Source organism: Enhydra lutris, unplaced genomic scaffold, assembly GCF_002288905.1.
Source record: "Enhydra lutris kenyoni isolate GAN:26980312 unplaced genomic scaffold, ASM228890v2 scaffoldscaffold90, whole genome shotgun sequence".
Classification (NCBI taxonomy): Eukaryota; Metazoa; Chordata; class Mammalia; order Carnivora; family Mustelidae; genus Enhydra; species Enhydra lutris.
Genome location: NW_019154174.1, coordinates 5,707,445 through 5,720,855, shown reverse-complemented (window position 1 = coordinate 5,720,855; position 13,411 = coordinate 5,707,445). Strand labels below are relative to the sequence as shown.

Sequence of the window (13,411 nt, the reverse complement as noted above, 5' to 3'; positions counted from 1 at the left end):
CTCCAGCCCTTTGCTCAGGGAGAGCAGTGGGAACCAGGTCTGCAAACCAAGTAAAAGGATCCTAGGGATAGAGGAGACAGAAGCTCGGGTTTTCTTTCTGTGTGGCTGGAGAAGGCAACTTCTTGGCTGCCTTCCATCCAGGAAAGGGTTCAGCAGCTGTTCCCCTCCTGTACAGGGTTGATGCTTTGTGTTGGGGTGTCCTCCTCTTCCTGCACCGAGGCCTGACCCCGCGAGCCTGGTCTCGTTTGGAGTTGAGTTTTATTTGTGTGGCTGGTGGCTCTGCTCAAGTCTGCCCTTGAGGGCGCCTGGGTGGCTCAGTTGGTGAAGCCTCTGCCTTTGGCTCAGGTCATGATGCCAGGGTCCTGGGATCAAGTCCTGCATCGGGCTCCCAGCTCCATGGGAGTCTGCTTCTCCCTTTGACCTTCTCCCCTCTCATGTCCTCTCTCTCTCTCTCTCTCTCTCTCAAATAAATAAAATCTTAAAAAAAAGGGGGGGGGGGAGAAAAAGTCTGCCCTTGAGGCCAGGGTTTGACCACTGAGCCCGCAGTCAGCGGTGGGACTTGGTGGGACAGGCTCCGAGTTGACAGAACGGCAAGGCAGTCAGCACCCCCAGCCTTGCTTCTGACTAACCGTCCTACATCTTCCTTGAGAGAGGTATGAATGTGTGCGGGTACCAGATGCTCATGGCCAAGGGCTTCTGGGGATAGGTGACAGCAGGCAAGGTTGTCCTTGGTGGCTATATTCCTTCCCCTCAGCAGCCAGCTCCCATCGCTGAGCCTTTGACCTTGTCCTAATAATCTTACCGCCTCTGAAACCTCAGCTTCTGCTGCCTCACCTTCCCAAACTGTTCCTCCAACTCCAGTCTTCTGTGACCTTGACCCCAACCCTCCCTCTCAACCTTGACACCCACCCTTGCATATCCATCCTGTCCAGAACTCACTCATCAGAAACCTCCCTCCTTAACTCCATCTCTCCCCTTCCCCCGTGATACTCAGCCCCATCCCTTCCTAAACCAACCACTGCCCACTCCGCCCACTCTGCAGCCTGGGACTAGCTGCAGGATGCTGGGGATGCTGGGAGAGCTACGTCCCACTTGCTGACTGATCTCCTTTTAAACTCATGGCAACACATCTTAAGGGAGACCCAGGGCCTCTGACTCTGCTTCTCTGGGCCTGTGGGAGCTCTCCTTCAGAACAAGCACTCACACCCTTCCTCCCAGTCTCCCACATCCCCACCCACTTGCTCTCACCTCTTAGAGAAAATAGAAGCGCACTGGGCAGGAGGCCCCTCTGTTTCCCGGCAGCCAATGTAGCAAATTCCCAGCACCTGGAGTCCGTCCTCCCTCCTGTTCCCAGTGGGGACATGGCCCCCTGGGCCTCCTCCCCCTGGGCTCTAGATCCCTGATCGCAAGCCCTCCCGAGTCCACTCTGTGGATCATCTTTCTGGCCTGTGCTATCCACCCTTCCCCTCCGGGCTCCCTGGCCCAAGCCGATGAGCAGCCTCTCCGCTCTGGCCCACAGTGGAAGCAACACGAAGGCTCTCCCCGGGCCCTGCCTTCCCTCCAGCTGCCACTGCTCCCGTCTCTTTCCTTTGCAGCCACATTTCTTTCTTTTTTTTAAGATTTTTTATTTGTTTATTGGGCACTGAGAGAGAGATCACAAGTAGGCAGAGCAGCAGGCAGAGAGAGAGGGGGAAGCAGGCTCCCCACTGAGCAGAGAGCCTGATGTGGGGCTCGATCCCAGGACCCTGAGATCATGACCCGAGCCGAAGGCAGACGCTTAACCGACTGAGCCACCCAGGTGCCCCTGCAGCCACATTTCTTAGTTTCTGTTCCTTACCTCTCATTATCTTCTCAACCCCCTGACTCCACCCCTTCCTTCCTGGAAACTGCTCTGATCAGCATCACTAATACTGGTCTCCCCTGACATGGCCCACTCCACCTCCTCCCCACCTCAAGGCCCACACCTGGCCACCTGGCCACCTCTACTTCTTCTGCTCTGTCTAAATCACGGGTCGCCCCAAACCCTGTTCTTTCTCAGTGACCACCTTTGCCATTCCCACGCTTTAGAGCATCTCTGTACCATGGACTTCAAATGAAGTTCTCCATCCCTGACCTCACCCCTGAACTCTGGACCCCTTTCCAGCTAATGACCGGATGTCTCCACGTGGATCTCATGGCCATCAGGCGTGGCCATATGTCTTGGTCTAGCCAGTGAAATGCAAGGGGAAAGGACATCGCTGTCCTCTCTTTTCCCTTTGCCTTGGGGACGGGCCATGTCCCAAATAGAGGCTCCTCCGTCAACGGGGTCCCAAGGAGAGAAATGGCAGGAAGCAGAGCCACAGCTGACATATAATAGACCCGCAGCAGGGGCGAGAATTTGCCCGTATTAAGGCGCTGGAATCTGGGGAGGGGGACGTTACTGTAGCATAATCTAGCCCCTCCTGACCACTGCATGTCCCCTCACGAGCTTATGGACTCTAGTAAGGTAATAGGGGAAGCTGTCCTTTATTTTTTAAGATTTGGTTTATTTGAGAGAGAGAAAGATCACGAGCAGGGGGTGGGAGGGAAGGGCAGAGGGAGAGAGAAGCAGGCTCCCCGCTGGGGAGCTAGGCACCCCTGGGAAGCTGTTCTTTAAATTGTATTCATGTGGTTGCCTGGGTGGCCCAGTCAGTTAAGGGTCTGCCTTTGGCTCAGGTCAGGATCCTAGGATCGAGCCCCGCATCGGGCTCCCTGTTCAGTGGGGAGCCTGCTTCTCCCTCTCCCTGCCTCTCTGCACACTTGTGATCTCTGTCAAATAAATAAAACCTTTAAATTAAAAAAAAAAAAAAAAAGATAAAAAGAACCCCTTGCATAAGAAGTCCCAAGGCCCAGGCACCGGCATGGCCAACTTCTGGTGACAACCCTCTTCCTGGTTCAGAGACCATGCCTTTGGCTTTATCCCCACCTGGTGGAAGGGGCATCAGCTGTCTGGAGCCTCTTTTATGAAGGCTTCCCATTCTGGAAGGCTCCAAATGCTGTCCCACTGGGTCTTAGGTTCCAACAGAGGAATTTTGTGAGCACGCAGACCATGCTAACATACGGCCCTGCTATGTCCCTTAGATAAATTCAGTCTAGACTCTCCCCACTGTCCTCCAGGTCACTCTGCTTGCTCCTGGGCTCAGTCTGGCCACTAGGCCTATGGGACCAAAGGCAGAGGCCAGCCTCGGGGCCCTACCACAGGAGGCACCTCTGGCCTCAGTCATGTATTCTACTGGAGTGGAAGAGACACTCTCCCGCCCATGTCTCCCGTTTAGCTCGTGGGTTTGCTGGGTTTACCTAAGTTAGAGACTCCTGGTGTCACTAGAAATGGTTAGGGCCAAAAGCCAAGGAAGCAAGGCCCTGGGGCTTAAGCAAAAGTTCCACGCCCACTGCAGACCTTCCAAGTGTAGCCCCTAAGCGTTCTCCAAAACCGGGCGTGGACGATTTACCTACATCCTGCACAGGGGCAGGACCTGGTTAATGAATGTGAATGGAATTCTGTGCCACCCTTGGCCACTGCGGACGGCAGATCTTAAGGGTGCAGGCTCTGGGGGCACGCTGGCCTCCTCTGAGGGCCTCGATTTCCTCTCTAGAGGATGGGCACAATAAAAGGCTAGACTGGGGGCCGGGGACGAAAGCAAGGAATGAATGAGCCCAAAAGCCCTTGGAACTACAGTAGCTCGTGAGAGCAGAGCACTACACACACGGAATGAGTTTTAAAATATGGAAGTACGTGTGTGGAGACATGGAGAGTTTATTCAGACGGGTATAAAGGTAAGGAGTGGCAGTGGTCACCTCTGGGGAGAAGGGAGAGCTGAAGGAGACCGACTTCTGCACCCTTCTGTAATGCCTATGATTTCGTATTTCTACCCTAGGAGTATTTTACCTATTATTTTGAAGGCTCCCTTCAGTGGCTCCACGTGGCCTCAGGATAAGTCCAAGTGCCTTACTAGACTCCTCGAGCGGCCCTGGCTGGCCTAGGCCCCAGCTCTCGCCCGCTCTCCCACCCCCAACCCATGGCACTCAGTGTCCCCAGTACATCGATCCGTTTCCGTTTCCAGATCCTTTCCATTTTCAGAGCAGCTGCTCAGCGTGCCCTCTAACCTCCCCACCCCCGCAGCTGAGAATCACTCCTCTCTTGCACATTAACCCTTCCTGCCCTGATCCCTAGCAGCTTTCTGGACACCCACCCACTTCAGCCACACATCCGTGTTCCAGCACTTCCTTATTCCATCCTCCCACAAGCGCAGCCCAGAGGGCACGATGATCTCCCCCATGGCTGGCCCGTGACCTCCTCGGAGAGGACTGATGGAATCCCCTGGCCTAGCGCAGGAGCTGAGGTCCAACACCCAGCTGCTACATTCCAGTTCTCGGGGACTATTATAAGGACGAAACAAGTAACATCTGCAAAGAACCCCCAGCTCAGTTTCTGGCATATGGGAGGCTGAATATAGTCTTAAAAAGCAAGCTGGTGCCAGACAGCAGACAAGGCTCAGATGGCAGGGGTAGCTGTTAGGGACAGAAGCCCAGAACAATGTCTATGACATATTAGGTGCCCCAAAATGGCTTAAGACAGGAATGGCAACTCTCAACATTATGGGAAAGAATCAATCACCTGCTGTTTATTAAAATAGCAGACTCTGGGCCCATCCCCAGGGATCCGAACTCTAAATGTCTGGCCCAGGGTCCAAGCAGCTGAATTTTTAGGAAATAATTCACAGGCAGGGCACCGGGGTGGCTCAGTCGGTTAAGCACCGGTCTTCAGCTTGGGTCATGATCACGGGGTCCCAGGATCGAGTCCTGCATTGGGCTCCCTGCTCATGGAGGACCCTGCTTCTCCCTCTGCCTGCTGCTCTCTGTCCCTGCTCAGGAGCTCTCTCTCTGACAAATAAATAAAATCTTTAAAAAATAATACCAATCCACAGGTCATCTAAGGATGGCACTCTAAGAAACGAAGTGATCTGTTCGTGACTTTTATTAAGCGGCTACGATATGCCAGGTTAAGGTTCACCTTCACTATGGGGATAGAGAAGGAACAAGAAAAGTCTGTGCCCTCGGGGAGTTTACATTCTGGTGGGAGTAGAAAACAGGAGGTATACAAAAAAATGGAGACAGCCAATGACAATGTTGTAAAGAAAGTAAAGCAGGTGGGCAAAGACCTGGGTGGTAGGGAGGGCCTCACTCTGAGGTCATGGTGGAATGACAGCCGGAGCCAGTAAGGACACAACTAGGAGAAAAGCATCCAGATGGATCTTCCTTCCCCACCCCCACCAGCTCCCCTCAATCAGGCCCTGGTCCCACAGTATCTCAAAGGAAACCAAATCCTGGAAAAAGAAGCCCTCTCCTCCCTCACCACCATACCCCCTATTATGGAGGCTTCCAGAGCCGGGATAGACTGGACACAGGAGACTGGGATGGGATCTACACGCCCCCTTCTCTCCCAGCTGGAGTACCCCAGGCTTCCTGAGGCCAGGGGTACAGTCTGACTCCCTGCCTTCTGAGAAACCTAGCCCCTAGCCCATCTCCATCACTCGAGTGTCCCAAGTCCCAGGCCAAGCCAGATCCCTGGGCTGAGCCAGCAGGTGCCGGGTCCCAGGGCCTCCTGGCCTCCCGGGGGCACTGCCTGTAGGGGCGGGGCCTCCGAAGCATCCTCCCTGATTGGAAGTCCAGGTCCTTGGGAATCTGGGTGGGACTGGTCCTCAGGATCTCAGAGAACATGGCATCACCCCAGAGGCCAATCCCCTTCTCAGCAGGCTGGACAGCACATTAGGAAGACGGGAGCCTGGGCCCTCCCAGGAGGGAGAGGGGAGCGCCATGGCCCGGCGAGACTCCCCAGGGCAGGTGGGCAGCCAGGAGCTGGAGGTTCCAGGGTCATTTCTTCCTGGCTCGGTCCGCCGCATCCAGGGCGGCCATGTTGCGAGCAGCTGTGACCAGGTGGACCACACTGATGAGAGACTTGAGCACCGCGACAGGGGCTGTGATCCAGAGCCCCACTCGGAAAAGACCCACAGAGCCAACTGCGGAAGGGAGCACGGGCAATACAGAGAAAACGGGATGCAGGTGAGGGGGAGGAGGACCGGGAAGTCTGCGGGCTCCAGGCCATCATCATCATCATCATCACCCCGGGCAGGCCAGGACCCCCTCCCACCCTCCTGCCCAGCCCCGCGCCTCCTACCTAACGGTCCCTCGGAGAAATGGAACAGGTAGAGGAGGCAATAGAAGAGCTCGTTCCCAGCACACAGGGTAAACAGGGCAGGCTGCACAGAGAGCAAAAGGGCTGCTTAAGGAGTGCTGCCCCTCCCCCAGCTAAGTGACAAGGGGCCAGAGCCTTCTGCGGGTGGAGGAACCATACCTACCAGAAACAGGCGTGCAGGGGTGAGTGAGGGTGAAAGAGAGAGCTCAGGGTATTGCTTCTCTCTTTATAAATCCTTTCAGACACTCTCTGTGGTCCCAGAATAAAGCCCATGTGGCCTAAGGCTTGTTGAGAACTGGTGTGAAAACCAATCTGGCTTCTCCCTCCCTCCCCACCAATCCTCCTTCCCGCCTCAGCTTCCCGGCCTCCCAGCCACGTCTCCTCTGGGTTGGTGCGTCCCCTCCTTGTGCCTGGAGCCTTCTCCTCACCCAAGACCAGGGCTCAGCCCAGGGCTTGGCAGAAGCGGAGGGAATCAGGGCGGGGCAGGAATGCTCACTCTGGACGTGTAGTAGATTCGAAGCACCGGATTTCCAGACAGGTCAATCAGCTTGTGACTTTCACTGCCCCGGACCACAGAACTTGGGGAGAAAGCAGGGGGAACCCATGAGCACTCCTTGCCACTCATGTCCATCGAATCTTCCTATGAGCCCCCATGAGGTTAGGTGCTGGGATTGCCTCTACCGAGCGGAGCAGATGGGGCTCAGCGAAGAATCGAGGTCTTGCCCAAAGCCACACAACCACCTCGCTGGTAATGACCCAGAGGAATCAGGATTTGAATACCACATTCCAAAGCCCCCAGCGCGGCTTATCTATCTGGAAGTCTCCGGACTATCCGATCCCGACTTGACGGGATTGCTTAATGCACCTGTGAACGGGATCGGGCACCCTCCCACACAGCCTCAGCCGTCCCCACTGCAGCGTCCCCTTCAGCCTGCCGCAAACCTGTGCAGGTGAAGCCAGTGGCTGGCCACATCCAGGCTCATGCTGAGCTGGAACAGAAGGGTGGCCCGTGGGTACAGCAGGGCGAGGTTCACCAGCAGACACATGGTGGAGCAGCGGTCCGTGAGCATGTCCAGCATGGCTCCAAACCGGGTCCCTGAAAAATGGGGGGTGTTATGTGGGAGGGGGCCACTGGGGGCCCTGGGTCTGTGACAGGAACCATGACTGGCGTATCACTCTGATGCAGTGTCTAAAGATTGAAAATGTGCACCGTCCCCGGGCTGGGGAGGCAAACAGACTGCTGCTGTCTGTGGGGTGTGAGGTCAAGGGGCAGGGGTCACCGCCACATGAAATGAGGAGCCGTGGAAGCTAGCTCTGCAGCTCACCAACCCCAGAACCAAGGGTCCAGGACTCAAGACAAGCTGACTTAAACTCTTCGGGGATGTCTGGCAGGTGGGTTTGGAGACCAGATTAAAAAAATTAATGGACCCTGCAGAAACCATCTTTCTTCCCTCTCCATTTTCCCTCGAAACATGGCTTCTGGAACCCCTCTTCCTTGTGCCTGGCACAGAGCAGCCCCCCAGGAATCACCTGGTGAACGCATTTTTCCTCATGGAGACCTCCAGCACTGCCATGTCCAGTCTTGCTACCCCACACCCTGTCAGGAAGTTCTCAACAGCAAAGCTTAAATCCCTTCTACTAGGAAAGGAGGCCATTCTGTTCTGCTCTCTACAGAGATGGGAGGGACGAAGCCCTCAGGTTCCCGAGTTCCCGCCCGCCCCGAGGTCCTGAGGAGGCAGGAAAAGGGGACAGAGGGTTGGCTGGGCCTAAAGGCTGGCTGAGAGGAGGTGTCTGTCACCTTGGTTAAGGGCTCGAGCAGCGTGTCCATCGAAAGCGTCCAGAAGTCCGCTGAGCAAGTAGAAGGAGGAGGCCGTGAGAGGGCAGCAGGGCATGAAGTAGAAAGAAACGATGGCGAAGACAATCCGGGCATAACCTTGGGAAGGACGGGGGCATACAGAGTGGGATCAGGGACCCTGGCCCTCGCCCTCCCCTTTCAGCCCGGAGCCGCGGGCAGCACTCACCGATGAGGTTAGGCACAAACAGGAAGATATTTTCGCCTGGCATCGCGGCGGCCCCCTTGCAGCCCGGAGCCCGATCTGGAGGTGGCAACCGAGTCCCAGCTCCGCCGCTCGGCCGCACCCTCTGGCCCCGCGGATCGGCCGCGCCCACAGCACGTAGGCCCCCGCCGTCCCCGCCCGTCCCCGGTGTTAGCGCTCGCAGCCCGCCGGAGCATGGGCCGGCTCCGAGATGCGTCGGGCGCAGGGGCGCGCACAGCCCGCCCTCCCCCGGGGGCAGGCCCTCCCGCCTCCAGCGGCTGCCCCAGTCTTCCCCAGCTGCTCCCGGGTGTGCAAAACAGGAAGAAAAAAAAAGAAGCAGCCTAAAAATGGCTGCGGCCCCTTTAAGACGTGCCCGCTTCCTTTTTCCTCCCTCCGCCCCTTTCAATCGGCGCGTACCAAGTGCAGAGGGAGGAGAGGGGTGGAGAATCCTCGGCGCCGAAGGAAGGGAGTAACCGAGAAGGCGATGTCAGAAGAGAAAGAGGCCTCGACGAATGATTCTCCTGTCCTTTCTCCGGAGAGTATATCCTCCTGGAGACAAGGACAGGGAGAGAACATGCCCCCGGGTCCTGGGTCTACGCGTCCCCGAGATGTAAGGTTATGTAGTACAGCCCACAGGTTTGCCTTTTTTTTTTTTTTTTTTTTTTTCCCCTGCCCCACCCCCTACCTCCGGCCTCATTTGCTCTCGCCGGCTCCAGGCGGCGAGAAAGCGGCTAGAGAGGCTCGAGGGCGGCGGAGGGCGGGGTTGCTTCTTGCGCGCTCCTAGTGGTAGGAGGATTTGGTCCCAGGCACCGCCCTATGTGATCTTCCTGTGTCTCAGACTTCTGGCGTTGGGGTCACCATCCCCGAGGGATCCAAAAGGAGGTGGAACGGAGACCAGAAGAGCGAATGCGACGTGCTAGGAAAATGCCGCCCCCTTCCCCCGGCCCCCGCTTTTGGTTCTAGAATCCCTGATATCCTGGCAACGGGGCTGCACCAGCCCTGGTCCCCCTCTTTCCAGCCTTCCTCCCCGGTTCCTACTCCCCGTCCCCTGAGACCTAATAAGGGGCTCCTTAGCCCTTCCTGTTTCCCTCCTGCCCAAGATTTCAACTCGTCTGTCAGGTCGGGGGCAGCAAGCCTGCTTGCTGCCGTCTTGGGTAGGGCGTTGGGTGGAAGGAAGGAGAGGACCCCTGGGAGAAGTGGAGCTAGAGGCTGGTTTCTCAGCCTCACACTGGTGTCGCCTGTTTCCAGGGAGATGGCATCCACACCTACCAGGAATGAGGAGAGAAAGGGCAGCAGGATGTCCCAAGCGGCAACCCCCTCTGGTGGAAGTCTGGTGAGCATGGGGGTGAGCCGAAGTGGATGGAGAGCTCCGAGGCCAAGGGCACCGACACCTCCAGTCTTGAGACTGTAGCCTCAGCCCTGAGCCCGTAGCCCCTAGCACTTTTGGCCTTGGGGTCCTCAAGACTGCCCCCCACGCCCAGTGCCTTCTCTGCCAAATCTCAAGCATCAGCCCTCCAATACTGGTCTCGGACCTCAGACCCCAAGCTCCCAGCCTGGGAGCCCCCAGACCCGGAAGTCGCCTGTGGGAACTCCCAGGCTGAACCCCTGTGATTTCCCCTTTTGCAGAAGGTTTCATTATCCCGATCTGAGGAATTCCTGACTCGGATCAGCACAGAGCTCACCAACGAGGCCTTGTTTATCGCTGGCTGCCCCACGAACTCTGTGCCCACCAAGGAAAAACAGACCCAAGACCGAGGGACTCAGATATCCAAACATGGTGACCCCCCTACTCCAGGACCACTGTGTCCAGAGACCCCACCATACCCCGAGTTCCAGTCCCTAACCCCTCCCAACCACAGCTGACTTTTCTAGCCATCCGAGCCTGTCTCCCCGATCTCACAGCCAGCCCTTGAACTACGCAGCGCTCCCGCCCTCCAACTCACCCAGTACCCACTCCTCACTGCTGGCCAGGAACACCTCAGCACCTTTCTCCCTAGCCACATCTCTTTCTGGCTGTGGGTGTAACACTTTCTCTGACTCAGGCCTCTACTTCCAGTGTTCTTCAAGACCCGAGGCACCGACACCCGGTGAGTGAAGCTTCAAGGGTTAGGGTTAGGGTTAGGGTTAGTGAGGGTTTGACAATGTCCTAGCAGGGTAGGGGGATTTGAAAACTGTGTAGTCCGAGTCTCTCTTGCTCTGATCCTCGAATTCCGAATTCTCAGCCCTCCCCTTTCCCTCTGCCTTCTCTAGTTCGGACAGAAACCGTACCCGTACTAAGGCACACCTCCTGCCATCCCCTCGTGACAAGGTATATACTGAGTCCACACTGACAAGCCCCTTCCGTGTTCTAAATATTTAGCGTTCACAGGTTATGCCAGGCCCAGTTTTAGGAGCCTGGGACCCAGAAATGAAGGATACGGTCTCTGCCCTTGAAGAGTTCACAGTTCGGTGTGTTGCCAGTCAAGTAGATGGTCAATTACAACATGGTATGGATCCGTGCCTGTGATAGAATTGGAAACATCAAGAAGAGCACTTATCCCAGCCTTGGGATAGGAGGGAAAGGAATGATGGAGCTTCCTGGTGGAGGTGACATCTAAAGAAAGAATCTTCCAGAAAAACAATGGGTTGGTCAGGGTATTCCAAGTGGTAGGGCTTGTATGAATGAGCAAAGGCATGAGGTGAGTTTCAGTAGAGTGAATGGGGGTATGTCAGTGTATGGTCTTAGGGCGGGAGAGAAAGTGGGGTCAGAAGCAGCTGAGTTGCTGGAGTACGGAGGCATGGGAGCCAAGGTCTACTCAGAGACCCTATGCATGCATGCCTTATTAAGATCAGAAGTCCCTGAAGAGCTTTGAGCAAGGGAGATTGTAATCTTAGATCAGTCACTCTGGTGGTCAGTGGGGAGAGTGAGCTGGAAAGGGGAGATGAGAAGTGGAGCCCAGTTAGCAATCATGCCAAGAGACTAAGCTTGTGATGATCGGGCCCTGAATTTTCACAGTAATAATAGAGATGAGAAGAGGGACAGAGACGAGAAATAAAGACCAGGAAAACTGAGTTTCGTCATTGAGTAGAAATGGTAGGGGGAAAAAATTAGAGGAAATCAGATGACCCATCCCCACGTTTCTGACTTCTGTAACTTAAGTCTGATGAAGTCAGGCTTCTGCTCTGAACTCCAACCTCGTTCCCCATTTCAAAGGAAAAGCCAAAGTCCTTCCGTGGCTGCTTACGGGGCCTCTCTCCTCCCCCCAACCCCACTGTGTCTCTGACCTCGTTACCTAGAACTCTTCGCCTTTTCGCCCTCTGTTCTCAGTCACTCCAGCCTCATCAGTCTTCCTGGAGCATGGCAGCTGCGCTCCCACCTTTGGATGGATTGAGTTTGAGAAGCCCCTGGGAAGACCAGGCAGAGAGACCATGTAGATCGTTGGAAATAGGGCTTCACAACTCATCGGGGGATGTCTGGGCTGGTGATAGAAATTGGATTCGGGAGGGAGTCGGCAGTTGAATGCTGTGTGGTCGCTCCTGGGGGTGGGGGTGATGCCGAGAAGAATCTGTGCATGTGAGGAGTTGGTGGAGGAGGAGAGAGGGCGTCATGGGGAAGGCTGAGAAGGAGCTAACAGCAGCTGTTTAGTGAGTGTCTGGTATTTCCTGGGTCCACCAGGTCTTAGCGATGGTCAGCTCGCTGGGGCTGCTGCTTCCGGTCTTCATGAGCAAGACCGGTGGCACAGTGCAGCCGAGAATAAGCCACTGTTCTTAACCTCAGGCAGCTGACCTTCCAGGGCCTCTGGGACATTTGAACTCTCCCAGCTGGGCTTTGGTGTCAGAAGCAACTTGAAGTAGCAGGAAAACCCTGGGCCTTAACAGCTAACCTGCTATCAATCTGATAGCCTCTGTGCAACCTGATAGTTAGCCTTTCTCCCCACTTGTCAAATGGGGGCCTTGGACAAGATGCTCTGTGAGGGCCCCAGTTTCCTGCTCCTTCCCAAATGCACTTGATTGAGAATTTCATCCTGAGCTAATACCCTCTCATCCCCGGGGCAGCACCCCATGGTCCCAAAAGAGTTTTCCTTCCTCATCCTCAAGAACATGGAAGCCTACAGACCTTTGAACTGCCCCTTGAATGATAGGTCATTGTACGTGGGCAGAATGTCAAGTCGGGGAATGGGTGAGTGGTTGGAGGGCGTAGGTCAATGGATAGATGGATGGACAAATTCACCGAACGTTTATCAGTCACTTCGTATGTGTTGGCACTGCTGTAGGGGCTGGAGGATAGAAGTGAACCAGTGGGTCACTTGCTTCTGAGAAGTTTAAATGGGGGCTGAGTGGTTGGGTGGAAGAGGGCTGAGTGGGTGGACGGGTGAATGAGGGGAGACAGATGGGCAGACACATGGGTGAGTAGAATGTGTGCAGGGGTAGAATGATGGGTAGATATGTGGGTGGAAACACCTGGATGGATGGATGGTGAATGCGTGAGTGGGGAAAATGGGGAATGGTGGATGGAGAGAGAGATGAGTGGGGGATAGGGGTTGGATGGAGAGATGAAGGACAGAAGGAGAAGACAAGAGTGTTGGGGCCAAAGAATCAGAAGGTTCTTTCTCTTCTCTAGGGAGCTCTGCTTAGCAGCTTGACATCTGGAGGATGACCCCAGTAGTCTTTGGTGCTGCTTGTGGCCTCTCATGTTCTCCCCCATTGTGTCCTTCTAGAACATGCATCAGAGCTCCTCGTTCACAAGTCACTAACGCTTCAGTTTGCTGGGGTCTCCTGGTCATGAGCAGCAGCACACTCAAAGCCTCCCAGGTGTTCTGGAACCATCTCACACCTTTCTACCCTCAGCTGGCAAGGACATCACCAGAAATCAAAGGCTTTAATAAAAAGACAGAGAGAGGTCCTTCCCTCCTCCCAACCCAGGCCGTGCTCTGGAGTGGCTTCTCTGGGGGTGGAGATGTGAGAGGGTGGCCCTTTTTCCTCCTCCTTTTTCTTCTCTCTCTCTCTTTTTTTTTCTTGCCAGATGTGTGGGCATATGGGTGAAATGGCATAGTCCATGTTACTGGAATAGCTTTAATTCGGGCAGTTAACGACCTGTTTTCTGTCAGCCTTTTGGTGGAGATGAGCTCATGGATCTGAACTCAGCCTCCTAGCCACACTCCAGCCCCTTCCTGTCTAGCCTTGG

At 55.4% G+C, this 13,411-nt stretch overlaps 2 protein-coding genes across 3 annotated transcripts; one reads left to right on the top strand and one right to left on the bottom strand.

Moving 5' to 3' along the window:
• Positions 1-4,975: 4,975 nt before the first annotated feature.
• LOC111162251 (CDP-diacylglycerol--inositol 3-phosphatidyltransferase) lies at positions 4,976-8,579 on the bottom strand. 2 transcript variants are annotated; one of them, XM_022526531.1, is made up of 6 exons: positions 8,233-8,579; positions 8,010-8,144; positions 7,154-7,307; positions 6,708-6,789; positions 6,194-6,275; positions 4,976-6,035 (listed from the first exon to the last, which is right to left on the bottom strand). In XM_022526531.1, exons 1-6 carry the CDS (start codon positions 8,273-8,275, stop codon positions 5,890-5,892), a joined length of 642 nt encoding a protein of 213 aa, XP_022382239.1. In that variant the 5' UTR covers positions 8,276-8,579; the 3' UTR covers positions 4,976-5,889. The 2 variants fall into 2 exon arrangements, with proteins under 2 accessions (XP_022382239.1, XP_022382240.1); XM_022526532.1 differs by lacking the exon at positions 8,010-8,144.
• A 243-nt stretch (positions 8,580-8,822) lies between these two features.
• Positions 8,823-13,142, top strand: LOC111162279 (putative protein T-ENOL). The gene is made up of 6 exons (XM_022526577.1): positions 8,823-8,857; positions 9,496-9,592; positions 9,874-10,024; positions 10,304-10,334; positions 10,498-10,555; positions 12,945-13,142. Coding segments are annotated over exons 1-6 (375 nt in total). The 5' UTR covers positions 8,823-8,855; the 3' UTR covers positions 12,981-13,142.
• The last annotated feature ends 269 nt before the right edge of the window (positions 13,143-13,411 follow it).

Coding starts and splice junctions, on each gene's coding strand:
- LOC111162251 (XM_022526531.1), bottom strand. CDS start 8,275: ATGCCAGGCGAAAATATCTTCCTGTTTGTGCCTAACCTCATCG. Junction 6,790..7,153: donor CACTGGCTTCACCTGCACAG/GTTTGCGGCAGG, acceptor TTTCTCCCCAAG/TTCTGTGGTCCGGGGCAGTG. Junction 6,036..6,193: donor TTTCTCCGAGGGACCGTTAG/GTAGGAGGCGCG, acceptor TCCCTTCCGCAG/TTGGCTCTGTGGGTCTTTTC.
- LOC111162279 (XM_022526577.1), top strand. Junction 9,593..9,873: donor GAAGTCTGGTGAGCATGGGG/GTGAGCCGAAGT, acceptor CCCCTTTTGCAG/AAGGTTTCATTATCCCGATC. Junction 10,025..10,303: donor GACTCAGATATCCAAACATG/GTGACCCCCCTA, acceptor CTCTACTTCCAG/TGTTCTTCAAGACCCGAGGC.